Source organism: Colletotrichum phormii, assembly GCF_030913505.1.
Source record: "Colletotrichum phormii strain CBS 102054 chromosome Unknown BDP81scaffold_32, whole genome shotgun sequence".
NCBI lineage: Eukaryota > Fungi > Ascomycota > Sordariomycetes > Glomerellales > Glomerellaceae > Colletotrichum > Colletotrichum phormii.
This window is the reverse complement of record NW_026851474.1, coordinates 264,179-289,549: the sequence shown is the minus strand read 5'-3', so window position 1 is coordinate 289,549 and position 25,371 is coordinate 264,179. Positions and strand designations below refer to the sequence as shown.

Genomic DNA, 25,371 nt, shown 5'->3' with positions numbered 1-25,371 from the left:
CACAACTTAGATGAAAGCAAGGAGCAACAACAAGCGACAAAATGATTAAGGACGTAGCCTCCTTTCAATGCTGACCTTGCTTCTACAAATGCTGCTGCCTAAAGACTGAACAGTAAAGACTGCTGCCTATAGCTACTTCTTTACGTCTAACGGGCCGACTCGTGGGCCAATTACAGATACGCGGATTGCGTGGACTTTGGATGTGTCAGAGAGTCAGTACTCGGCAAAGATCTGAGATGAACCCAAAAGCGAAAGCGAAGCCAGGAACTCAACCAGCCGGACTACCAGACCGAAAACAACAACGCCGCGGCGCAAAGAAACGGCCACAGCTTTCGGCCTTCAGACGATGCAGTCCACGGCCACCTTGAAATATCCTCAATCTCTTCAGGAACCCAAAGACAAAACGCGTTTGATGACTTGACCTGCCAAGAGATGAGCCTTAGTATGCTCATCTCGATGAACCTCCCAAAAAAAAAAGTCCGAATCCATCACCTCAAAGACCGGGTCCCGGCTCCGTCGGCCACCGCCAACCACCACCCGTAACAAACCCGCAGGCAAACAGAGCCACAGGCCGCACGGATATCTCGGCTTGGCAAATGAAGTCGGGCAGCGGGTACAGCCTTTTTCCCATTTCCCAGGGTCAGCCGGGCGCCAAAGAGTCCTGCAGGGTCAGCGAACAATGCCCCGAGGTGTGGCCTACACTCATTCAAAAAACCAATGACGTGTTGTACACGTTGTACAGATAGTTGATCTTTTTACGGACAATCGAATCAGATCTCCCTAGATCCACCGGATACGAACAAGCGACATGTAGCAGGAGCTTAAAAATTGGACATTTCATCACTGTGGGTGTGGCGGAGTCTCGGAGAATAGACAAACAAAACAGGATAGATTTTCATTATAAGGGCTAATTCGGCACACATGGGATTAACCCAGGGGCCAAGTGTGCAAAGATATAAGAAGTGGCCATTATTCCTTTCCCAACGCCTCTGCGATGCTTTAAATGGATGACTCCGTGAAGAGATCTTTATTCCATGTCTTTTGACGCGCTTTTCTCAAACAATCGACCCTCTATCGGACAGCAATGTTCCTCATGCGGCCCGTTGTCGGCACCGGCTTTTCGAGTCTTAAGGCCCAGAGCAGCATGTCCTCTGCGGGGAGGAACACCAGCAAAGCACGATTGCAGAGGTACGCGACCAACGCGCAGAAGGTGGCGACGAAGGCGTCCATGAGGTAATGGTTGGCGGTTCCCACAATCGTCAACAGAATCCAACTCGGGTAGAAGACACCGAAGCAGAACATGAACCAACTCTTCCAGCGCTTGCGGTTTTCCTGGATCTCCTTGAGCTCGACGTCATCGATATCTAGCGACTTGTCCAGATCGTTGCGCAGCAGGTAGTTCCTCAGGCGACCGAAGAGCAGGTTGAGAATGGCCGAGTCGGCGATGAAAACACAGCCGATGGCAAAAGCGTAGCCAAAGTGCATGCTGGGCATGGCAGCCAACTTGTTGACGAACTTGCCGCTCATCCAGACACTCTCGGCGTTCTCCAGGTTGACCGTGTCGACGAAGCCGTACTCGGAGGGCATCAGACGGGGTGGGGCGCACGGGTAGAAGATGAAGATGATGAAGGCACACATGTTCAACAAGGTCATGGTGCGACGGACGGTGCAGAAGCGGGCGTGGGTGGGCGCCATGGCGAAGTAGTAGGCAATGAAGCCGACGGTACCAGGAATATGGATCAGAGAGTAACCGCGGTTCAAAATGGTCAGCCAGATGCCACGGAAGTCGCCGATTTGGGCACCCTCGAGGAACCAATGGGAAACGCGCCATTCAACCCAGCGTTCGGGACCGGTCCTGGTGCCCTCGCCAAAGAACTTGGCCTCGGTCTCGAGCAGAAACAGGCCGTGCTCCTGTGCGACGTCCCAGACAGCCTTTCTGCTGCCGTAGTAGCTCTGAGCTAGGGTCGCCGTCATGCGGTAGAAGAAGAAGGAGATGGCCCAGTAGAACATTTCGATGAGGAAAGGGAACTTTTGCAGGATTCTCGAGTGGACGTATTTCGCAAAACGGCTCGAGTTCGGGGTCTTGACGCGGTAGCATCCAAAGATGGTACGGTATTTGGGCGGGAAGGGATCGGTACGGATAGGATCGTAGGATTCGTCGGAGATGCGGGGAGAGTCGCCTCGCTCTTCGAACAGAGGTTCGTACGTCGCGTTTCCGCGGCGGAGGATCGAGTAGTTCTTTCTACGACTGACGTACAAGCCGATGAGCATGATGGATACAATCAGCTAGTGCTGGTTAGCGTCGAAGATTCGCCTGATAGTAGCTACATTCGCAGTGGTTCCGCAGCGAAGTTGTTGTTCCTTACAATTGGTTCTACCCAGTCCGGAGTCCTCCATGTGTGCACTGCCTTCCAGCCGCCTTCGGGAGTGCCATAGGGCAGCTTGCCGCTGGGGGGGTTAACGTCGGCCATGATGTCTGATTTGCGAGGGGCTCGAGTGGTGTTGGAGTTCGATTTGCTTTCCTCTTCGAGTGCCGTGTGCTTGTCCTACGGTGGTTTGAGCCGGCCAAAGACAATTGTCGGGGATCAGGTCGGGTAGTTCTTAGAGTCGGAAAGTATAATTCGCTCCAAACAATAAGCACATTCAATGCAATCGGGAAGTCGTGTGGCTGGTCGTGATGATGTCGTCGCGCGTGTTCAAATATTCGTCTCTGCCGTGGACTTATTGGTGGTCGTCAATTTAGAGAGGACGGGATGCGGAATCTGGAAAGCCGACTCGTGTGATAACGTCAGACAGCGGAAGATAGACAAACACTGCTGAAGAGCGCCGACCAAGAGGACAAAGACGACGGACAAGATGCGACCGACTCGGGGAGAAAAGGGGACGGACGGGAAGAAAAACACACAAGACGTGGATGCACCGAGAGGAAGGATCTTGAGGAAAGGGGACAAGAATCGGCGGACGGGGGGTGCAAGCAGCGACTCACGAGCGGCGTAGTCAGGAAGCGGGCTCCGCCGTTCATTTAAACGGATGGACCATTTTTTCGGTAGGAGTTGACCGTACGAGCATTAGGCGGGTGGGCGAAACACAGCCAAAGCAAGAAGAAAAAGGGCGGATTTGGGGCTCGCGGGCAACGCAGTTGTCCAGTGAGTAACAAGAAGGTGGGAACACACGGCAACAGTGGGTGCGATGCCAAGACTTTTGGGTTTCTCATCTTTTGCGCTGCATCCCTGCCTGCTTTGCGTTGCGTACCTGCCATGCTGCGTACCTTCCATACTGCGCATTAGGAGTACGAAGTATACGGAGTAGGTACGCAATACGTAGAAAGGTACATCCTATTCGTACCTGCCCCGTATCACACTCTGGAGGACAGAAAGAGTACTGGGCATGTGCAAATCAGGCAATTGCTCTTGGCTCTTTCCTGCAGAGGCTCAGACTCGCGTGCAGCTACCTCAATTCGCACCTGCTGTGTGTGCTGCTCAGGTACGTATACACGATCCGTCCCCATCAAGATGGAACCAAGTGCTGTTTTGGGAAAGTTGTCATGTGGATAAAGGTACGCGGCAAGTGCGAATCTCAGGTGTCTGCTCGCCGTTCCTCGGGCCTTTCCCCATCCCCCATCATTATAAACTCTCGCAGCCTCAAACCTGCCTTCCAAGTTGGATTCCCTCTATGACGGTATCCGAGCCCTCGTGGCGGGAGGCACAACTCTGTCTGGACCTTCCTTCATATCCAGAAATGCAGTCGTTGATCGCAACTACCTAATCTTGTAGAACATTCATGTTCTGAGAATTGTTAGGTCAGGCTGAGGAAAGAGCGAGTACTTGGACTGCCATGATTCAGAGCAGGTACTCGTACCTCCTCTTTCCCATTGCGCCTGGAGGCCTGGGGGCCACGCGTCTTGGCGTCTTCCATGTCCATCGCTCCTTCCCCCCATGCCCCATGCCCAGTGGTCCACTCCTTCCATCACGGCGTAGCCCTTGTACAGCCATCATTCGTCAAGCCTCCCGTCCATTCAACTGCTGATGACGGAGTGCCCTTCCTCAGTACGGTAATTGTATCCTGCACAGGTTTTCGGCATTCAGATCCTCATCCAAATCTGCCAGCTCTAGTATTGCTCACGACTCACGAGTCACCGCATCATCAATTCGGCACGTCAACGGATGACTGACTTTGTTTGGTCCGATGTTGCTGCTGCTGCTCACCACCCACCCGGTTCGACAACAACACCAGCACTGCTACTGCCACTATCTTCCTACCAGAAATCGATGCGCCGGTTTTGCTGGCTGGATGGCCGAGGACACCATTAAACGAATCCTGAGCCGGGGACCGACCAACGGCTTGTTTCTTCAAACTCATATGTGATCGCCGGCCCCATTCAAGCTTGAGACAATATCTCAGCATGCCACCATTTCCTTAGACGGACCCGAGTCGGCGACCACCACAATCTGGGATCGGCATAGTCAACTGACAAGCTTAAGCAGTGGCGCTGTGAAGCCCAGGCCTAAGCTAAGGTGCTCGCAACCATCCCCACATGGAACCGGTGGTCAGCACCCTGCCAGCAATGAGGATTTTGGTCGTCACCGTCGTATCGCCTATCCATCGACTGAATCAACCATTCACAAGCTAATCTATCCGTAGAACTAAGGGACTAGAGAATTCGCACGCGACTCATTGCACACCTTGAACTCGCACCAGCCACAAGAGGTCGCCTATCGACGCTATCGTTCAGGGCACTCGCGGCAGCCATCTAGGTATCATCCCGACAGGGCTTGACCAACATTTTCCCATCTGGTCGGCCAGCCCGGTGCAAATTTTAGCAATGCCTATTGCCGTATTTCGTCCCAAGTTCTAACCCCGACAACACTCAGCACGCAACGTATGGTCAAAGGCCGCCAGCAGGACAACGTTTCTGAAGACAGGAGGAATCGTTTACACCGGCATCCGTCCGTCTTGGCGTTGCGAACTGCTGGTGTTCAGACATGACGGCATATACTGAAACCACCTCCATTTTCTGGATACAGGAAACATACATGCGACGGAGTAAACATCTCTTGCTAGACTTCACACTGCCGTCGACACCAAATGAAGGAAAAAACAAGCCTATCTCGCTGCCTAGGGACTGCGATTTCTCCCCAAAAAGATGAAGGCCCGTTGGATTGGATCCAGATCCCAGCGCTTTGCATGTCAAGCTTCCCGTCAATATCGCAATGAGATGTCAGCAACCACACCAAACCCACCAGCTAATGCCCGGATACTCCACTGAATGGGGACAATACGCGGGAGTAAAGAGCAATCCCTGTCTCTCAAGAGCGTCCAGAGCAGCCCCCTGGCGACTGTTGAAAGCGGCCTCCGCGGACAGTCAGCATCATGACCGCGCATCTGGTCGGCCGGTTCCTGAGCGGCCTATTCGCACAAATAATGAGGGGATCGTGGATGCAAAAAGCTTGACGCGTACAAGGCTACGGCTATCCGTACCGACACGCAATTCTTGCTCACTCCCTCCCACACTGTAGATGCCGAATCTGCCCTTGACTCGTGGGGGAGGGGTCCTACGCTTCCGTGATTGACTATTCGTAGAGCACGTTCGACGCTACTTTTCAGAGATGATGGTTTCGTCCAGCTTTCGGCACAGATAACTGCTCAATCCCCAAGACTGGAACACCGCAACGCGCATCGCAAGCTGCATCCAGGCCTGTTTGGGCTTAGCTTGTTGGTTGAGCTCAGACGTCCCTCATTCAATCTTCAATCCCCCAATCTTCAAGATGAGCTCGGGGCGTTTCTCCGACATGCCGATGGCCCGGTGCCAATAACCGCAATTGGGCCGTCGTAGGGTTTTTGCTCATGGCATATCTTACTTGAGGACGATATTCTAGTCTCGCGAGATGTGACTCAGAGCTCATATCGACAACATAAGCATGTAGGAATCTTAACCCAGCATTGGCACATGCGGTTGATTCAAGGTTATAATCCCATCATCCCATCGTCGTTGCCTATGGCCAGGACCCCGAAGACCTCTCCTTTCGGCAGCAGAGTTTAGGTCGAGCTGTACAGGTTTCACAGCCCATCCCGCTGTTCAACTCAACTCTTGGCTGTCACAACTTGGAGGCAGGCAACGTGCCAACCTTGGTATTGAATGCTCCTCGACACAGAGTTCAACGAGCATTGCCAGTGATTTACCTGGGCTGTACTTACCAATACTTTGACCATTTTCCCCTACGAGCCACCACCAATACGTCACCAACAACATTTTAGCCCGCCTTAAACTGCTCACTCGATTCGGGACATGGCAGTCTTCGTTTCGAGTTGTGCCGGCTACCCATCGCCTGTCGCAGCTGTTGTCGAGGCTTGAGTTTGGGTTTGAAGGGTTCACCCTAGCCGCGCGTCCACGATCCGGAAGAATGGATTCTGCCGCCGAGCCCAATCTGTCGAAGCACGCACCCAGCACTGTGGCGGAGCTTTCTTCTCCAATTGATCGGCTGCGTGGCTGCTTCTTGACCCTGTTTTGCTTGCCTACAGACAGGCTAAGCTATTCTTGCGTGCGGGGGATTTGGGCAGACTACACCAGATTCCTCCGGTCGCATTGGCCCCGCTCTACACCATCGCCGTCCTTCGCCGATGGTTCAGATCGGCCGGGCCTAAACGTGGGGCCGAAATTCCAGGAAAATGCCGATTCACAGTCCTCATCCACGGCGGCCAAGGTAATTCGATGTTCACACACAGTTGAGGGTGACAGTGATGAGAACGGCTTTCCTCTTTACATCGCCAGTTGTTATATCCTACAGCTGCACAAGAGCACCGTCGTCCCCTATCTTGAGACATCCGCTAGGTAGACCGCAACCAAGAAGCAGGACGACATCTTGACTTCCACCCCCGAATCGTAACACGTGGGAACCCCGGAGAAGCAGAAGGAAAAAAAGCTTCATTAAACATCATAGATGACAACCTCGTCAACACCATCTCTCCAGAAAAAGGCTAGTGGGAAGAAGCGAACAAGATTCAAGATCAAGAGCGCCTGGGTCTATCGAGATTGAAAAGAGTTTTCAACCAAAAATAACAACAAAGCCAGCCGCCCCTCTCGCCTTTGCACCATCCACCCACTCATCCATCATCCCCTTTCCGATTTTCCAACTCAAAAACAAATCGTGGGATAACCTAGGTTCATGCTTTCCTCGTTTCCCCCAAAAAGCAAAAAAAGAGAAGCGCCGCTTTCATGTCCCAATCAGTCAATACTGCGTCATGTCGATTTGGTTGGTTGGTTGAAAATGATTTTTCCGAGAAGAATATGATGATGCGAATCCAGAAAAAAGGTTTTTAGTCTGTTCTCTCCCTCCAATGCTTTACTTGCTTTGTGCTTTTCTTCACTTAAAAATAGAATTGCTGCTGAGGCTGACCCGGCGGGGGCTGGGCTACGAAATCAAAGTTCATCGTGTCTACGCCACTGTTCCAGGGGTCGGGCGATTCTAGGATAGGTCAGCCTTATACTTCTCAACCGAGGACAGATTCGGCAACGCTACTTACCCCACCAGATTGATTCGTAGAGATCCATTGGCGACATGTATGTTGAGGGGTCCAGGTTGGCAATGTTATCCATGCTGACGGGTGGGTATCCCATGCTGTGGCTTGTTAGCAGTCGTCCACATGATCCGGGAAACAAGAGCTTCCTCGCAAGGAAACTCAAAAGGTGACATACTTTGGTGTGTACTCCGTCATTGTTGTACCATTCTGCATCTCGGCCATGGCGAGAGCAGCGTCCTGGTGGGGGTCCATACCAAACGGCTTCCCGTCATTGTTCCCGTTGACGTTGTTGCCCATCGGGCCCATGAGCATTGGCGGTAACGGCGTCCTCGCCCCGCTTCCGGTACCGCTCGAGTCGGTCCCCTTCATCTGTGACATGCCCATAATGGTGCCGTGCTCGTAAATGTTGCGCAGCGCCGTCAGCGCTCTCCATAACGGCCCAGACAGCTCGATATCCTTGTCCGTCTTGGGGATGTGGGCCGTGGGCGAGGTGGCCTCCTTCGCGGCCGTCGCGGACAGCGCGGCGATGAGGTCGCCTTGTAATTGACGGACCTCCGGACTGTTCTTGGTCTCACCCAGTATACCGAGGAGCAGAGCTGATGAGAGGCCGTGATACGTAAACGCCCAGCTGCGGGTGGGGATGACAGAGAGCTGGTGCATGGCGAGGAACATGCGGACCGTCTCGGCGAGGTTATGCTGGCACTTGTCCGAGAGGTGGCGCTTCTGCTCGGGGGTGAGCTTCGTGCAGTCGCGGCGGAGGGCGGGGCGGCAGCAGACGGAGATGACGAAGGAGGTGTGGAGGCGGACGGCGTAGTGCTGGAGGCGGTCGATGGCGCGTTTGCACTGTTCTTTGATGCGGATGTTGGGGGCGACCATGTTGCGGAGGTTTTCTACCGCCTCGCAGTTTTCAACCATTTGCTCGTAGCTTACTGTCGTTGCGACGTCTGGGTTGAGGCGCCGGGAGATGATTTCGCAGAGGTGGTACATTGTGTCTAGGTAGCCGTATTCGCCGGCGATGGTGGTTGCTACTGTTGGGATCGGGCAGCAGGGAATGTTTGTCATGGGTGGACTGTTCATGTTAGCCTGCGTCAGGTAAGGTAGCTTGCCGAGCCTTTGAGTCTTACCGATCAAACGATAGTGATGTGAGGGTATCGTGCCACACACATGTCCACCACAGCTTCCGGCGGATCATCTCCTTGGACTGCCCGTCGTTCCGTGCGCTGTCCCGACCGTCGGAGGGGTTCGGCCGGTGCAGGCCGAGAGACTGGGCCAGTCTGCAAGTGAGGCCGAGCAGGGCCCACGAGGCTTCGGCCTTCATATCGTTGAGGAGGACGAAGCTGGTAAGCAAAAGAGCTTGTATGGAGTCGAATGTGGGTCTTGAGGCCGATATGGGGTCTCGGGTCAGTGGATGTTTTATTTTATTTACATTTCACGGCCATGATCCGAATAGCCGGAGTGGGACCCATTTCCATAGGATTAGGGGGGGTGAGCAGAATATGAAAAGAAGGATGACTAACCGCAGTAAAAAGTTGCCGAGCCGCAAGAAATGGAACGATATTTGTATGTACTTTTGGGAATCCCGCGTGCGGATATGATACGGTGAGTCGTGGTACTGTGAACCGACGGCCAGCAATGCAAAGAGGATGGCGAGCCACGAGGCGGACACGGGTTTCGGTGTGCGGGCGGCATTGCTTGCGTTGCGGGCGCGGTCTTCGAGGTAGACCATGAGCTTGGACTCTAGGTCGTCAATGTCGACGACGAAGCCCCAGAATTGTTGGGGTGTTTCTTTGTATGTGCGGAACAGTCTTGTTTTGTTAGTCTTCCCATTATCCATAATGATCCTGTGTCAGGAGGAGGAGAAAACACTCACTTCATAACTTCCCGGTCCGAGGGCAGCTCCGCCGAAATCTCTCTCGTCAGACTATCGAGATGCTTCGATGACATGAGCGGGAACGGCGCAGAGGTATCAAGCCCGAGAATGGACCGCATATCCTGCCGTATATCGACGCCCTCTTGCAGCTCGTTGGCGCCGGACTGCTCCCTCAGCAAGGAAGGGATGCTGTTCTGTCCCAAATACCGCGTCACGGCCTCGGGGGCCTCGGTCTCGTCCACCACGCCTGCGGCTACTGGTCCCCGGGGGAGCTTATCAGTATACAACCCGTTGTTGTTTCCCATAAACGACGACGATGATGCTGCAGAAGCAAAAGACCTCAGGCCAGAGTGGGTGTCCTGGTCTTGCGGCAGTGAAGACGATGATGATAACTTACCGATAGCCGCGCGTGGCCAGGTCGCGCCGCCGGGTTCCTGCTTTAGGGGAGGTTGGCCCGCGGCGGCGTCCGCGGCGGGATCTTCGGGCGAGTGTGGGCGTTTGCGGTTGAGCGTTGATGACGCGGTGCCGTTGCCTGCTGTAGTCGGCGCGGTTGTAGCGGCGACACCGTTACCGCCGGCGGTGCTGTTGCCGCCCTCGGTTGTGACGGAGCCAGCGGGCTTATGGTTGGTGCCGTGAGAGGCTGTGCGATTTGGTTTGTAGGAGCATAGTTGTGGGTGTTCGCGCTTGACGCAATTCTCGCATGGTTGTTTGTTGTCGCACTTTACCTTGCGTTGGCGACATGGCCAGCAAGCGGTGCCTTCGGGAAGTATTAGTGTGAGTCAATGGATGGTGAGATGAGTGATTTATGAAATGGGCTTGAGATGAAGGTAAGAGAACGTGAAGAGCATTTCATCTCATGTTTCTTGCCTAGGGGTTATGAGATGAAATGAGATGAGGGTTGATGGGCAGACAATACATCGTCAGAACCCTGAGGGCAGTGAAGAGTCACTCACCATATCGGACCTTGCGATGAGAGTGGATGATGCGGTTGGCCTCCTCGGGGGTAAGATCATCGATGGAGGCCTGATCCGGGGTCGGGGTGGTCTGCGACTCGGTCATGATGACGACGGGCCTTGCATCAGACCCGGATGTCGTCGTCGGCGGCGGCGGCGGAGGTGAAAACGGTGGCAGTGGTGGAGGTTACGGACACGGTCACGGCGACAGATGCAGCTCGGTGTTTGTCGCGTACCGAGAATCCAGCAGGCCGTGGTGACTAAAGCTGCTTCCTCTGATCCTCTGAATGGGACAGGCACAGAAAGGTGGGAACTCCCCCTTTCGAAGCCCGTCCGCCGGTTTGGAAGGATTTACAGTTCACGGAAGTGACGGGGGCCAGCCGGGCGGCCGATCGGAGGCGATGAGCGTGTGCGTCGTGGGTTTTTTTTGCTCGCAGACGGCGGGCAGGCTGGACACTCGGAAGTTGCGATTCCTGCAGCAAGGCGGAAACCGTCGTTCGGAGTACGGTGCTGGCGGCGTGTGGTCGGGTGTGTCTCTCTGTCTCGTTCGGGATGCCGGTGTTGGTGGCCGGAGGCGGGTAATGGATGTGGGAAAGACAATTCGGGCTTTGAGAGGTCCCAATTGCGGCGGTTAGAGGTACCTTAGGTAAGGCAAGGCAAGACAAGGTTGCTTCTGCAATTCTCACTTCTCTCTTTTTCCCCTCTGCCGCCCGGATGTGCGTTACCGGCCGTTGAGAGGAAACGAGAAACGAGAAATGGAGCTTGTGCTGTTTGCGGTTCGGAGCCTGGTCTGGCTGTGTGTGGTTCCCAATGGTTCGTTCCAATGCGGCTCCGTCGTTGGCGAAAGAGGAGTCCCTTTTTTTTTTTTGCCTGAAGAGAGGGCGTAATAGCCTTTGGAGGTTGGGGATTGGAGGATAGGAGGAGGTGATGAGGGGACCAGCAAAGAAGCTACAGCCTACTGAAGACTGAATGCCGAGATCCCGAAGCGACGGCGAGATGGGGGTTCGCAGATGGGTTCGCAGGAGTAGAGACGATGACAGCTGCAAGGTAACGCAGTGCGCGCAATCGGGCGAAGCTAAAGAAGCAGGATTGCGAATTGCAAACTGTACGCGAGACTCGGGCGCTGGGAGTCAAAAATCTCTAGTAGAGAAAACGAGAACCGGAAGAGGAAAGAAAAGAAGGGAAAGATGTCAATGGAACACACTGGATACAGACGACGGGACACAAGGAGCGCAATCGAGAGATGTAGCGGGGTCAAGCTGAGAGGCGTTGGTCCAATGTCTGTCTGTGTTTCTTCAACCCTCATCAAGTTGGCTGTCCCCTCCGGCTGCGCGGGACCCTTGGAATTCGCTGCTTACCTAAGGTTATTGAGGTACCCGGGTCTGGTGATGAGTAACAATCACCAAAAAATAGAAGGAATTCCGCAGTGGAAACACTATGGGTGGCCTTCGTGCTTGCCCACTGATCGCTTTGAGGCCGGAGGAGCCTCGGATCACCCACGCTAAGGCCTGATGAGGAAAGGTCCAGATTCAGTCAACTGCCAAGACCCATTGAGGTTGGCTCCTTCTTCTTACCCCACTTTTGACCAATGTTCCAGTCCTCGACGCCTTCCAGACTCTCTTCCTTCCTTTACGCTGTCACTGCATCACCAGACCAACTTTGCTTACATACGCAATACGACATGGTCTGATTGGCTCGGTGATACACAATGCACGGTCCATGCCTCCACCTTAGAGTCTCTGTCGTCACCTGGGCGGGGTGCAAGGTGAGCATCGGTGAGAGTAAGCACGTTCGGTCTGATATAAGCATTCTCCCTCTCATGCATCTGTGCTCTGTGTACAGAGTACCTACCAGTTTTTCAAACCTCGAGATCGACGGCATACTGGATATAGTTCGATGAGCCATCGCATTCTGTAACCATCAGAAAATTTTCAGTATTGCTCTGCCCTCACGTCATATTGCAACCTGCAAGGGCACATCGTCTTCCGTGAACCGAAATGTGGCCCATGTTGCGTCACTCAATGCTGCTGCTCGAGTCAGTCACATCTTCATCCCTGATTTCTTCCCGTGATCCGAGCCGATTCAATAGCCATAAACAACGTGATCGCGAAAGAGATTTATCATGACCCGCTGAGTGATATCAGAGGCCTTGAGAAGATACTATGTAGGCAGTATCAAGCATGGGAGAGTATTCATCCAAAATGTGAGTAAACATAATTGATTAGAAACTACTGGGTACTATTCAAGTCGCCGTATCCACACCACAATCCAGTCGCAAACATCGTGCCATCTACAAAGACGCGCTGAGAGGCAGGTCTCTTGACGAACTTCCAACCCACACCTTCTTCGGGTACTCGCTGATGACCCAGTTCTGGCTCGCCGTGTCCCAGTTGCTGAGGTCACGTCTGGTAATCTCCGCCGTGAAGGTCGCCGACGCGCCGGCCTCAATGGGGATGCGCTCAAATCCACGGAGCACCTTGACGGGATCCTCCGGACCGCCGAGCGAGACGTACAGCTGAGCAACCTCATCACCAGCAACCTTGCCCGTGTTGGTCACGGTAGCAGTCACTGTGTAAAGGACATCCCAAAGTTGCGGGTTGCCGCCAGGGGCTCCCGATGCGGGGTGCTTGGGCTGAGGGGTGCTTGCAACCGCGTTGGGAGGCAGGAACTCCTCAGCAGTCTTGCCGTAGGTCGGGTCGTTGGCAGACTCCTTGACGTCCGAGGTGTTCAGGTAGGGGTAGATGAAGTTGTAGATGTACCGGAACTCGTTGCTGGGGAAGACGTACTCGGCCGGGTCCGTGCTGTAGTTGCCGAAGGTGGGTGCTGCCGCCGTCTCTCCAGTTGTCGGGGCATACGCGCCGGCATTGCCCTTGGCCACGGCCAGGTTGGAGTATTCAAAGGTGGTGTACGACAGACCAAAGCCAAAGGGGTAGATGGGTGCAACACCGGAGCTGTTGGATCCAGCAGTAGCACGGTCAAAGTGGCGGTAGTCGATAAAGACGCCCTCGGTGAAGTCGTCCTGGGGAGCGGCCTCGCCATTGTTGGGCTCGTACAAAACATCGGCACCGTAGCTCTCGCGGTTGGGACCCCACGTGAAGGGAGACTTGCCTCCCGGGTTGACATTTCCGTAGAGGACGTCGGCGATGGAGTTACCCGACTCTTGCCCGGGAAGGCCGGCCCAAACAATGGCAGTGATGTTGGGGTTGTTGACCATGTCAGTCAACAGGACTGGGCCAATGGAGTGAATCACAACAATGGTGTTGTTATTGACGGCGGAAACATTCTTCACAAGCTCGTCTCCGGCGTTCCAAAGCGTCAGGTTCTGGCGATCGCCCTCGTTGCCTCCTACGTTGATGAAACCTTCACCGCCGTTGGCATTGACGAAAACGATAGCTGTGGCGTCGGCCTGAGAAACCAGGGCAGTGGTAGCCGCAGAGTCGTAGTTGCTCAAGATGCTCTCGTAACGGGAACCATCAGCGACGGCGCGGGCTGACAGACCCTGATCGGGCGTGACCAGGTAGGGGTATTCGGCCGTTCCTGATCCCCACGCAGCACCAAGAGTGCCATCGTTGCAGCCTCTGTTGTCACATCCGTTGGGACCCTTGAGGTTGGGTCCGGCATCCTCTCCAATGACGGCCAAGAACTTGGGCTTGTTGAGTGGCAAGGCGCCCTCGTTCTTCAACAGGATAGTGGCCTTGGCGGCAATCTCACGAATAAGGTTGGCGTGGTCTCTGCCTTTGCGAACATCGACGTGCTGGTTGATGACCTGGGTGTTCTCCTTGGCATAGTATTGAACGGGTCCGACAGTATCCTTGGTCCACGAGGAAAATGTGAGTTCGGGGACTGATTCAACTTCGAAGCCGACCTTGAAGAAGGCAGCCATGATACGCAGAGCCATATCGTCAAGGCGGTATTCGGGAACGGTGCCATTGAGGACAGCAACGGTCAAGTTGGTTCCCCAAAAGGTAGTTCCGGTATTGAAGAGAACATCACCCGGCATGGCCATGTCGAGACCTGCAACAGCGGTAGCAGCACCGGCCTATTGAGAAGTCAGTATGGTACTTCTTTGCTAGCTGGGATAGGAGATAGGGGAGAGAAGCCAAATCTCGCTTCGGTCATTACGGGGACACGTACGTGTTGAGCTTGCCTGTGATCATGTTAGCCGCTGTCTTTGCACATCCAATGCGGGAATGGGAGCCACTCGCCAATCAGACATGATGAACCCTTGGAAGCCGAGCTCTTCCTTGAGAAGACCGTTGAGAAGCTTCGAGTTCTGGCAACCGTACGAGTTGTTGACCTGGTTGTAAGAGCACATGATGGAACCAACACCGGCGCGAATGGCATCAGCAAAGGGCCACATGTAGAGCTCGTGCATAGTCCTGTCGTCAATGTTGGACGAAATGGACTCTGTGATGTTGTATCCGTAGCCAATAGCTTCCGGAGCCTGTCTGAAGTGCTCCTGTTCGTTGCCAACGAAATGCTTGGCGCAAGCAATAGCGTGCTGCTGGATGCCCTTGACCGACTCGGCCATGGCGATACCTGTCAGGTAAGGGTCCACGGAGAACCCCTCCCAGTTGCGGCCTCCAGTTGGTGCACGACCGATGGGTCCGGCAACAGGGGCGAGGACAACGTCGATGCCCTTCGAGCGGTGTTCAAAACCGATGGCCTCGGCTCTGCGGTAGATCAAGCTTCGGTCCCAGGTCGCGGCGACAGTCTGGCCGGAGGGGAAGACGGAGTTGTAGTCGGTGAAACGAATGCCAACGGGGCCATCTTGCATGCAAAGACCGCGAAGGCCGAGGCGGGGAACAGAACCGACGTTTCCGACGCAGACATCTCCTTGCCATCTGTAGTCTCGTTAGCCATGTTTTGCCAACGGATAGATAGTATACATACCCGACTCCGGTGGTCAAGTTGACCTTCTCGAGAAGAGTCAATTGGGAAACGAAATCCTTTGCTTTGGCGTAGGCATCAGCCCAGCCATCGGCACTGGGGTCCATCCATGGTGATGGGTAGACTGGGGGCGAGTGTGCAAGGTCGCGCTGTGGACATTGTGAGTCTTTTGGACGTTCCGAGAGCTGTGATAAACCAAGAGCAGAACCAAGAAAGCGAAGGAAACGCATGATTGCGGTTACAAGATGGCCAACGACGCGTACAGCGTGTTTAGAATTATACGAAAGATGATGAATTGCGAGTTGAGCAGCGAGACCAAGAAAATAAGCTTCACGGACAGCAAGATGCCTTCCGTCAAGCTAGATCTGACGAAGAAATGGCTTCCGCACTCCGATCCTTCTTCTCCAAGACAAACCCATGCTCCGATAAAGCTGAAAGGTGGTTTCACCAAAATACGAGATCCATGGTAAATCGCAGCGGCAGCAACTTACCTTGTGTAGCTTTCCTTCAGGCGCCACGGCAGCAGCGACGTGATCAGCCGCCGCCAGAAGGGCGACGACAAGACTTTGTGTCCTCATTGTGAACCCCTGCCTTGAGTGTATGTGTTGTGTATCGGAGGAGTGACTGGCGGGGAGATGACGATGGAGACAATAGTGGAAGAAGGTCCTAGTAGAAGTGAATCGGTGACCTGGCGATCAATGGCACTGACACAAGGTGGGAGCACTCGAGTGGTCACTGGTAGGACAGCTCGAGGTAGTGTCGGTCGACGTGAAGCTTTAGTCTCGTGGAAGGAGAGCACAGAACCTTGACCGAGAGATTGGATGAAGGCGGGTGCGGCTGCTACTTTAATGTTGACAGAGGAGCTGGGATGATCGCCCAGGGTAGCTCCTCTGGGAAACAAGCTCGCGCTCTTTCTCTCAGCCTCTGGGGTAGTATCCGAAGGTATAGAACGTGCCGAGGGCAAGCTGCTGGGCCCGCAGAGACGGAGATGTTGATCTGGGCTGGACCTGATGATGCAACAAGGTTTCCCTGCTTACAAGCTGCGGTGCTATGGGACCAACTTGTGGGCATATGCAGCACGCTGAACGGATGCTACCCCACCACACCACAGGAGAATTCTGGGGAGAGTCTTGAAGTATCCCACCGCCTCTGACTAACACGCGGATACTTTGTCTTGAAAGCGGTGCTATACACTGCGGTGAGAGCAGGACTTGGATGCGGAGAAGAAGTAGACGATGTATGGCGAGGACAAAGACGAGGACAACGCCAGTGTGCAGGAGGAAGTTCATATGAGTTGGAGATGGAGGGCCGTCTGTAGCTTAGACTGGGTGGAGTTGCGCTCGAGGCAGGCTCTAAATCGACTCGGAAAGGGGCGTCCAGAGAGTCTAGGACTCGAGGAGAGCTTGCATTCGAGACATTCGAGAGAGGGAGCCAAAGTCCGGGGCAGACGCCGTCCCGAGACTGGGTAGGTAGCCCTTACTGTAGAGGCGAGCGGCGTGAATCGCAGCTACCCATGTGCGCTGGGTTGGTGGTTGGGTTCGCTGGGCCACTAGGGTCAGGGTGCAGTAATAGTATCCGTACGTCATGACAAAAAAGCGCCGATCAGCAAGTGCGATGACGGGCAGGGCGAGACCAGGAATGGCCGGACAGGAGAGATGACGGGACTCGGGCCCTAGGGAGAGATGAGTAGAGACTCGAGAGTAGTTGGGTCTCGGGAAGAGGCACCAAGTGTCTCTGGAAGCTGGATGTGGCGTATCTGATGTGAGTAATTCGATGCTGCCGGAATGGAGCAGCAAGATCTTTGCCATTTGATGATGTTGAGTTTGCATTCGTTGTTCCTCGTGTGTATCTGTCTGTACGCTAGAATGTTGGCAAAGACGGAAGGACGAGGAGGAGAGAAAGTCAATGGAACGGGGAATGGAGACCGGCTCTGGGGTACGTACCGGAGTGGTAAACAAATCGGAACGGGTGGGGAAGCGGGGCCCCACCCCCAATGCCCCAGAATTGGAACTCAGAAGCAGAGGGAAACAGCGCTCCACTGGGTAACTGCCCGCGCAAAAGCGTCGCTCATCTGGAGATTGGAAAGAACAATGGGGAGAAATTGCCTTGGACGGCAGAAACGGCAGGAATCGGTCAGCGACCGGGAGGAAACATGTCGATACGCGGGGGATTCCATCGTGGCTGCATGTATCTCAGCAGTACTATTCGCACTGCACCCATACGCTAAGGTGTTCCTGGCCTAGAGGCGGTTCCCGGTCTTGGGTCAGTCGAGGTGGCGCTACGCCTTCCCGCCGTTGGCAACAAAGAGGCGTCTTCTTTCCTTTCCTTTGCTTTGCTTTGCTTCGATGTTCTCCTTCATGACGGCTTCGATGGAACTTGGACGTCACCAATTGGTTGACGCATTGTCAACTGGTTCCCACCATCTGCAGCAGCGTTACATCCGTGGTTAACCCGGGCGAGCTGTCGACTGACCGCTGACCGACTCCAAGGAACGAATTTCCTCAAGCATCAAGGTTCCCTCTCTCCCTCCTTTTCTCGGTCGGTACGAAGCATGCGCGTGATGAGCAGGATTTTGAGTGCCTTGGGCTGCAGATCGGAATAAACACTCTCCACACCACGCTCGGCATTTGATTCGCTTGGCACGAGTCTTTGTCATTCTTACTGACAGCGTGCAATATGAATAAAAAATTTTTACACAGCAAATGGGAAAATGCAACGTCCAAGGATGGAGGCTCCAAAACATAAACTCAAAAATATGCTTGTGCCTGAATCATTTGTACTGTGCAATATCCGTACGGACTAGGTACTTGTGTACGGAGTATCCGTCTCATCTACGGATGTTAAACCGGACGTAAAAACTATGCTTAAACTTGAACTTTTCCCGTCATCCCAATTATCTGCTAGTTGCATGAAAACCATAATCTCTTCCCTCACAGCCTCACTCACACTGACGAGAGGATTAAACCGTCCAACACAGCGACTTACATGACGCCACGCCACGCCAAACCAACCAACTTCTACACCGCACACCTCAGTGAGGTACTTTGCATGTTGTCGACGACAACGCATCCCCGCCTCTTGGCCCTCTCTTCCTCATCCACACTTCACCCACACACACTTTTCTTCTCCATCTTCACAGTCTCCAGTTTGTCTCCCCCCTCATCTCCCCCGCATTCCCAACCCAGCCAATCCACTTAGCCCTCTCCTACTCCTCATGTGCCTTCTCCCCCAGTGCCTCCATCTCAAGACTCCATCCACCATCATCCATCGTTCCCCGCGGAATCCCGGGTACATCCATCCCCATCGTGAATCAAGCTTGAATGCCCGCATCGAATGTTCGTAGTCCAACATAAGACTAATCATGAGCTGTGCCGACCACTCGCCAAGGAGCGGGGTCTCCGAGTCTTTTCGGCCCGTTTACTATTTCATTGGAGAATCTTCCATCGCTGTACACTCCGGTCAACATCGGCTCTCGCGATGGGAGCACGCGAAGGAGGAAGAAAAGTTTGCGTGGATGGCATGCCCCTCATGATCACTCACTAAAAGTCGGAATTCCGATTTGACGTACCCGTGCAGCTCGCAGTAAAGCACGTAACGTTCCCTCGTACCCGAGTGGGCGGAAGGCAGTCTAATTCGACGTTTCTGCGTCCACTTTGTCTCATAGGAACTAATCGCGGCTGCCATTGGACACAAGTTCACGACGTACATGGCGGGGTTCGGTGAGAATTAAGCTGCAAAGGCAAAAGAAGCTTATGATGACTAGACTACCGGTCCAAGTCCGCAATTACCCCCGATTATAAGTCACTAAGAACCAAATTCCTTCGCCTTGGCTGTATAGAATCGCACCTCTCAAGCTCCAAGCCATGAACGCCACATGCGCAACCGTTTGCCCAACGCCCTTGGCCGGGCGAGCCAGAGCAGACTTTCAAGCTAGCGTGAGCTCCAGATAAACCCATCATCCATGTGATCCACGATATCCACGGTATCCACCCGCTCCACAACTCCAGAAACGGGCCGAAGAGATACCCAATCGTGTGCTTCTCCGGGCCTGCTTTCCGGGGCCATCTCCTGACGTCTCCTGATCTCTCAGACTCTCAGTAGATGCCAGGCAGGATTCTCCACCGGACAATCTTCTTGTACTTCTCCCAGTCCTCGCCGTACTTGCGAGAGCACTTCTCGTCATCGCGGCGGTCGCGGTGGACCAACAAGACGGCAAAGTAGACAATGTAAAAGTACGTGATGGGAATCGCCATACCACGAGCCACGCCCTGAATGACCTCGCGACCGTCGGCCATCTTGAAGGCTCCCTCAAGTCCGGCTTGGGCGTATCCGGTGCCTGCCGAGACGATTGTGTATCCAGCCATCCCCGTGGGCAAGCAGTACGGCCACGCCTGAAGCCAGTCACCAAGGTAGTTGATATGACGAGCCACTCCCCACCAGCCCGATACGAGAAGGCGGCTTCCGGTCTTGGTCTCGATATACTTGAGGTGGGCGACGCTGGGGTCGTCGGGGTTGCTACGGAAGGCGTTCTTCTGGCTGTTGGACAGGCGGAAGATGGAGAAGGCGACACCGATGAGGCCGACGGTACCAGCCATACCCAGGGGGCTCATTGAGACCGGGTATACGGCCAGGTAACGCGTCTGCAGGGAGTAGACAAAGGGGACCCAGACGAGGTCGCCAAAGGACAGCATGAAGCCGAAGCCGTCCGTGGTGATGTCAATGGTCGTCAGGATCGCGGGCTCGTTCCACCAGCAGTCAATGACGTATGCAAGCTGGGCGGCAGAGACGAAGACGCTGCTGTTGGTGACAAAGCCGTAGGTGCGGTGCTGTCTAGCCATCCACGCAAAGTTCATGAGAGACCAGCCCAGCAGACCAGGTCGGATCTCCAACCACTCCTTGATATCAATTTCGCCCAGCAGAGGGATGGTAACACGGGGGTTGAGCTCGCGTCCAATGTACCAGTCGTAGATGAGGTTGCCAGAGTGCCCACCTGCAGCCAACTCGCGGAGCTCCGTATTGCCCTGCTTGACGCTGAAGCTTCGCACGTACACAAACGTCGCAATGCCGTAGGCAATGAGCATGTTGGCGGTGACAACTTGAATGTAGTTGTCGGTGATGAAAGTCCAGAGAGGGAACTCGGAGCCCTGGGCGATGGTGCCGGCGAGGCAAACGGTCAGGATGAACATGCTGGAAGCGAAGGCTGCGTCTGTTAGTGGAGCCCCAACTCTCGGAACTCGGGCAGCTTACAGTTGCATCGGTACTTGAGGCGGCCACCGGAGACAAGCTCAACGCCGTCAACCTCAGTCGCGGGGAGAATTCTGTAGAGGAGCGCGTTGAACAGGTAGTATCCTAAAATGGCAGCAGTGACCTTGTTGTCTGCCAGACCCCAGATGCCCTCCTCGGGCCATCCCACTTCGCGCTTGAGTTGATCGAGCTTGAGGGTCGAGGGGCTCAGGAGGGAAGGAGCAGGGCAGCCCGACACGTCGTTGCAGCTGAAGGTGAAGAGATAGACGAGGATCGGGAGACCGAAAGAGATGCCGAAGGCGCCGATGCTGTGTTGCCGCGGGTTAGCTAGATATTCAAACAACGATAATCTGAATTACTCACGGTCCTCCGAACTCGTAACCATGCGGCTGTTGGACAGCGTCCTTCTTTGCTTTGGACGCCATGTTGACCGTTCCCCCAAAAGCAAGTGCTGTCAAGTTCGGTTGATGGGATGGAAAGGGGGAGCAAGCTCGTGTCGAAGCTTTGCGTGTTTGACTTGAGGTTGTTGGCGAAAAGGTTTCCGTAGATGAAAAGGAAAATGTAAATATTTGTACGCCCCACCAGCTCAATGTGGAAATACGAATGCGACAGTGACAGCAACTCTAGAGCTCAGAATCAACCCCGGTTTCTGTTAATCGCCAAGTGGGCTGTGAAGGACTGCTTGCGCCGGAGCTCTGGTGTTCCGGGTGACCTCATGGAGCTCAATTCGATGACGCTAATAAAAAGTTGAGCCGCCTCATTGGGCTGGACGGGGAGTGGGGCTACGAAACCGTTTACGCTGTACGGTGGGCCTTTTCCGTCGTAGCTTCCCGGAGGAATGGTTCCACCGAGGCAGGCGGCACCCGGGGGGACGTTCAGCAACATCGGACGATATCAAAGCTAACCAGTCCGAAGGTTACGACCAGAAGAAGCTTATATTGAGAATGATTTTACAATGCCTCCTTCGGGCAACATCAATGTTATAAGATATTGATTGTTGGTGGTGCGAATCGGTGAGAGTGATCCCTCCCGTCTTTCACCTGCAAGAAACATTCATGGCACTGGTCGAGCTGGACGTATCAGAAGCGGGCGGGTCCTATTACGGGCTGTCGGCAATCGCCCAGGGCCGCTTTTATCTGACACGCTGACTAAGACTAACCGCAACTGACTGTCCCAATGACGGCAGGAGGGATGAACAGAATGGCACGTGATCTGGAGATTGGTGGGTACCTCTCCGGACACTGCAGCCTGACTGCGCTCAACCTCCGGCGGATGCTGCAAGGAGGGCCCATCCACCAATCAATGCCCCATCCCCGGTCACTCCCGTCATTCCCTGCAGATGAAGGCTGACGAATTGAAGTGACCAAGGTGGCTTTCGTGGCCAGGCACCGCTCTACTCTGTGCACCTCGATAATTCACATCTCTTCCCAACGGATCCGTGTCCACGTTTCCTCATCGTTACTTCTCGTCGCATAGCAGATTCGCTACACCATTCGCTTCGATTACGACTTCCCAGCGACTGACTATCTTCAATTGACGTAGGGGTCTTCTCGCGCCCACGTCACCCCCGCGTCCACAGGGCGCCGACGTTAACGATCCTTCATTCCAATTCATCCTTATCGGTATTGCACCGAAACAGAGACAGAATCATGCATTTCCCGCATTCCTCGACACTCCTCCTTCTCCTCGCAGCTGCGACAGCTCGCGCTGCCGATACCACGACGTCTTCAACGACAACGAGTGCACCGGCATGTACGGCGGCATCCAAGAGCGGCAGCGGGGCTTTCTACGACCTGCGGCCGGACATCGCAGTTAAGCCGGAGGAGGGCAAGTCGTCAAAGTCAGGCGTCTCTGTCGACTATCATGCCAGAGGGTGGGACTACGGTCGAAACTTTACCCTGAACATTTGCGCGCCAGTCATTGAGGCACTTGACGATGTCGAAGGCCTGACAAAGAGCGAATCAAAGAACGTTAGCGCGTTCTACGAATACAAGAACGAGGTCTACTCCATTGGGTACGTATTGCGCGGATTTGTAGGCACAACAAACAAATGCTGATTGCATCGGCCTCCAGGTCATCATCCATGGATATTCAGACCCGCGGGCGCATACTCGTCCTGCAGTACAAGAACGGCTCCCCTTGCGGCAAGACCAAGTCGAAACGATCCAAGGCTCACGATGGGGCTTCCTACAACAAGTACGCCGATGAGGAGGAGGCAACGGCTTTGAGCGCCTTTGGCAACACCCAAAACAAGGTTACTGCCGACAAGGACGATTCCGACTCTACCACGCGCCGCAAGTCGGCTACCATCTCCTTCCACTGCGATACCGAACAGGTTGGCGGAGCTGCGCATATCTCCTTCGTCGGGTCTGACCCCGATGACTGCGCGTACTTCTTCGAAGCGCGTTCCCAGCATGCGTGCCCCAGAGCCGAACCGCACCAGCCAGGCAGCGTCGGTCCCGGCAGTGTCTTTGCCATCATCTTTGTCATTGCCGTCCTCGTCTACTTTGGAGGTGGCGTGTTCTACCAAAGAACTGTCGCAAATGCGCGAGGTTGGCGACAGCTGCCCAACTACAGCCTCTGGGCTGGCATTTGGGGATTTGTCAGTGTACGTAGTATTCGCGACTCTTTTCTTCAGAATCGATTCTGACATGATTTGCAGGACATGTTCATTATCTCGACGTCTTCTTGTGCGCAGCTGCTTCCTGGGAGGCGCGGATACAGCCATCTGTCTGGATCACCGAGCAGAGGCCGCAACCGTGAGGATGAAAACCGACTGATAGACCAGCTGGATGAGGAGTGGGACGATTGAGGCCGATAGGCGTGGAGTGTATCATAAGCATTTGAGCATCAACTTTCCTTTGATTTACACAGATTGCGATTGCGTGTTGGAGCTGCGGGTTTGTTTTCAGGGGATGTAAGTGAGTCGCAGGCAACCATCCTAGATACCCCTTGTGAAGAATGCATAGACGATTCATGACGTTCGTGGAAGTTAAGCGCTGCTTCGTTTTCTGTTGTGACTTGCGTGCTTAGAACCCTTTGGCGGCACTCAGACTGCGGCCCCGGATGCACTGAAGAAGTGTACAGCTGTGTCTGCCAATTGATACTACCTGGCTCGGACGATTCTCTCGGAGGTCGGGGGAATTTGGCAGAAAAATAGCGCAAGAATACGTTAAAGAGCCAATGATGGTGCACGTGGCTTCCGAGATGTATCTACGTCCAGGTCCGAGTTGAAGCTTTGGCTCCCGGAGATTTCACGACGTTCGTTCGGAGACCGAAACCGGGGCGGGATGATGCCCCGCCACCGCCCCTCTTTCCAGCGTGATGTCACGGCGGGTCAGCCCGCGACGTCGGGCGACACTGTTGCGACCTTGTACTCCGAACGGATTTTGGAATCTCTCTCACTTTTCTCACTCCAAGTTGAACCTCAAGACAGCAGCAGTGAGACTGAAGTAGTAACAATGGCGTCTAACAAGTACACTCTGGCGACACGCCTCACTGTGAGTTCTCACTCTCGCTCTCACTCTCACTCTCAACCCTTCCCCAATGCTGTCACTACCGGCACATCGACTAACACGCACCAAAGCTTGCAAATGGCAAGTCTATCCCCCAGATCCAGCTGGGTCTCTACTGCATGTCTGGCCGCGAAGCCACAAAGTCCATTCCCTGGGCCCTGACCGCCGGCTACCGCGGCTTCGACTGCGCGCAAATGTACAACAACGAGGCGGAATCAGGCAAAGCCATTGCCGATTTCCTTACGAGCTCCGAGAAGAACACGCAGGGTCTGAAGCGCGAGGATGTGTTTTACACGAGTAAGCTGGCGAGCAGCAGTACCTCGTACGATGCCGTGCGCAAGTCGATCAAGGAGTCTGTGGAGGTTGCTGGGCTGGGGTACATTGATTTGTTCTTGCTGCATAGTCCATATGGGGGCAAGGAGGCTAGGTTGACGAGCTGGAAGGCGATTGAGGATGCGATTGATGCTGGGGAGGTGAAGATGGGTGGTGTTAGCAACTATGGTGCTGCTCATGTGAGTTTCAACTTGCCGACCGATTTTCAAACAAAGACCACGGGCAACGACACTGACGGTATTTCTAGATTGAAGAACTGATGGCTTCGAAGCCTCGCATCGCACCCGTCATCAACCAGATTGAGGTCCACCCCTTCAACACACAGACTCGCATCAGGGAGACCTGCGCCAAACACAACATCGCCATCGAGGCCTACGCACCGTTGGCGCGCGGCATGCGCATGAAGCACCCCAAGATCCTAGAGCCGGCCAAGAAGTACGGCTGCACTCCTGCGCAGCTGTTTGTTCGGTGAGTTAGCGTCCATGGTTCCAACTTCCACGCTGTCAAGGAATTTGGAGGCTTGGTAGAGTGGTCGCAGTAACTGACTGTGGTTCATCTAGCTGGTCTTTGGACCGTGGCATGGTTACTCTCCCCAAGAGTGTGCGCCAGGAGCGCCTCATCGAGAACGCGAACGTGTCCGAGTACGAGATCTCCCGGGAGGACCTGGCTGCATTGGATGCGCTTGATGAGCACTTGGTGACCGATTGGTACGTTTTAGAATGACTTGATGAAGTGTTCGCAAGAAAGGAAGACTAACGAAATGCGATAGGGACCCCACAGAAGCTCCTTGAGAAACGCTATTAGAAAATCGAAATAGAATAACTCCCAATTCATAAGTTCATGCTAGTTTGACTGTGACCAATCAACCACCTGCGACCTGCAGATAACTCAGCCTCAGCTGAAGTGGATGAATGCATCACGTGGCTGCAGCTTGCCCAGAAATCTTGACAGGTTCCCTCACCCAGCCTCCTTCTCACTTCACATCGAGTCAACCTCAAAACGCCGTCACATGAACCCCGGACCTTATTCGATCGCGAGCCGCAACAAA

At 54.3% G+C, this 25,371-nt stretch overlaps 6 protein-coding genes across 6 annotated transcripts; 2 read left to right on the top strand and 4 right to left on the bottom strand.

Annotated features, from left to right (window-relative positions):
* Nucleotides 1–1,071: 1,071 nt before the first annotated feature.
* Nucleotides 1,072–2,471, bottom strand: BDP81DRAFT_399870 (uncharacterized protein; the record flags this gene model as incomplete). Its single annotated transcript, XM_060588616.1, has 2 exons — nucleotides 1,072–2,286; nucleotides 2,367–2,471. The coding sequence occupies 2 exons, from the start codon at nucleotides 2,469–2,471 to the stop codon at nucleotides 1,072–1,074; spliced, it is 1,320 nt and encodes a 439-aa protein (XP_060438927.1).
* Nucleotides 2,472–7,365: 4,894 nt separating this feature from the next.
* On the bottom strand, nucleotides 7,366–10,447 carry BDP81DRAFT_333302 (fungal-specific transcription factor domain-containing protein; the record flags this gene model as incomplete). Its single annotated transcript, XM_060585660.1, has 8 exons — nucleotides 7,366–7,463; nucleotides 7,522–7,622; nucleotides 7,694–8,587; nucleotides 8,643–8,894; nucleotides 9,036–9,323; nucleotides 9,389–9,635; nucleotides 9,786–10,145; nucleotides 10,342–10,447. The coding sequence occupies 8 exons, from the start codon at nucleotides 10,445–10,447 to the stop codon at nucleotides 7,366–7,368; spliced, it is 2,346 nt and encodes a 781-aa protein (XP_060438926.1).
* Nucleotides 10,448–12,631: 2,184 nt separating this feature from the next.
* BDP81DRAFT_333168 (family 3 glycosyl hydrolase) lies at nucleotides 12,632–15,461 on the bottom strand (the record flags this gene model as incomplete). The annotated part of the gene is made up of 3 exons (XM_060585653.1): nucleotides 12,632–14,380; nucleotides 14,543–15,185; nucleotides 15,235–15,461. The coding sequence occupies 3 exons, from the start codon at nucleotides 15,459–15,461 to the stop codon at nucleotides 12,632–12,634; spliced, it is 2,619 nt and encodes an 872-aa protein (XP_060438925.1).
* Nucleotides 15,462–19,325: 3,864 nt separating this feature from the next.
* Nucleotides 19,326–20,900, bottom strand: BDP81DRAFT_333208 (ergosterol biosynthesis ERG4/ERG24 family protein; the record flags this gene model as incomplete). Its single annotated transcript, XM_060585656.1, has 3 exons — nucleotides 19,326–20,431; nucleotides 20,479–20,783; nucleotides 20,839–20,900. 3 exons carry the CDS (start codon nucleotides 20,898–20,900, stop codon nucleotides 19,326–19,328), a joined length of 1,473 nt encoding a protein of 490 aa, XP_060438924.1.
* A 1,075-nt stretch (nucleotides 20,901–21,975) lies between these two features.
* BDP81DRAFT_141033 (mannose-6-phosphate receptor binding domain-containing protein) lies at nucleotides 21,976–23,306 on the top strand. The gene is made up of 3 exons (XM_060581832.1): nucleotides 21,976–22,489; nucleotides 22,549–23,083; nucleotides 23,138–23,306. The coding sequence occupies exons 1-3, from the start codon at nucleotides 22,125–22,127 to the stop codon at nucleotides 23,285–23,287; spliced, it is 1,050 nt and encodes a 349-aa protein (XP_060438923.1). The 5' UTR covers nucleotides 21,976–22,124; the 3' UTR covers nucleotides 23,288–23,306.
* A 545-nt stretch (nucleotides 23,307–23,851) lies between these two features.
* BDP81DRAFT_440492 (aldo-keto reductase family 1 member E1) lies at nucleotides 23,852–25,191 on the top strand. The gene is made up of 5 exons (XM_060591517.1): nucleotides 23,852–23,975; nucleotides 24,062–24,502; nucleotides 24,571–24,780; nucleotides 24,870–25,030; nucleotides 25,093–25,191. The coding sequence occupies exons 1-5, from the start codon at nucleotides 23,937–23,939 to the stop codon at nucleotides 25,112–25,114; spliced, it is 873 nt and encodes a 290-aa protein (XP_060438922.1). The 5' UTR covers nucleotides 23,852–23,936; the 3' UTR covers nucleotides 25,115–25,191.
* The last annotated feature ends 180 nt before the right edge of the window (nucleotides 25,192–25,371 follow it).

What these genes read in the sequence shown, in the direction of transcription:
- BDP81DRAFT_141033 (XM_060581832.1), top strand. Translation starts at nt 22,125, where the DNA reads ATGCATTTCCCGCATTCCTCGACACTCCTCCTTCTCCTCGCAGCTGCG. An exon ending in AACGAGGTCTACTCCATTGG is followed by an intron (nt 22,490 to 22,548) that starts GTACGTATTGCG and finishes ATCGGCCTCCAG; the next exon opens with GTCATCATCCATGGATATTC. An exon ending in GCATTTGGGGATTTGTCAGT is followed by an intron (nt 23,084 to 23,137) that starts GTACGTAGTATT and finishes CATGATTTGCAG; the next exon opens with GACATGTTCATTATCTCGAC.
- BDP81DRAFT_440492 (XM_060591517.1), top strand. Translation starts at nt 23,937, where the DNA reads ATGGCGTCTAACAAGTACACTCTGGCGACACGCCTCACT. An exon ending in CTCTGGCGACACGCCTCACT is followed by an intron (nt 23,976 to 24,061) that starts GTGAGTTCTCAC and finishes CACGCACCAAAG; the next exon opens with CTTGCAAATGGCAAGTCTAT. An exon ending in GCAACTATGGTGCTGCTCAT is followed by an intron (nt 24,503 to 24,570) that starts GTGAGTTTCAAC and finishes CGGTATTTCTAG; the next exon opens with ATTGAAGAACTGATGGCTTC.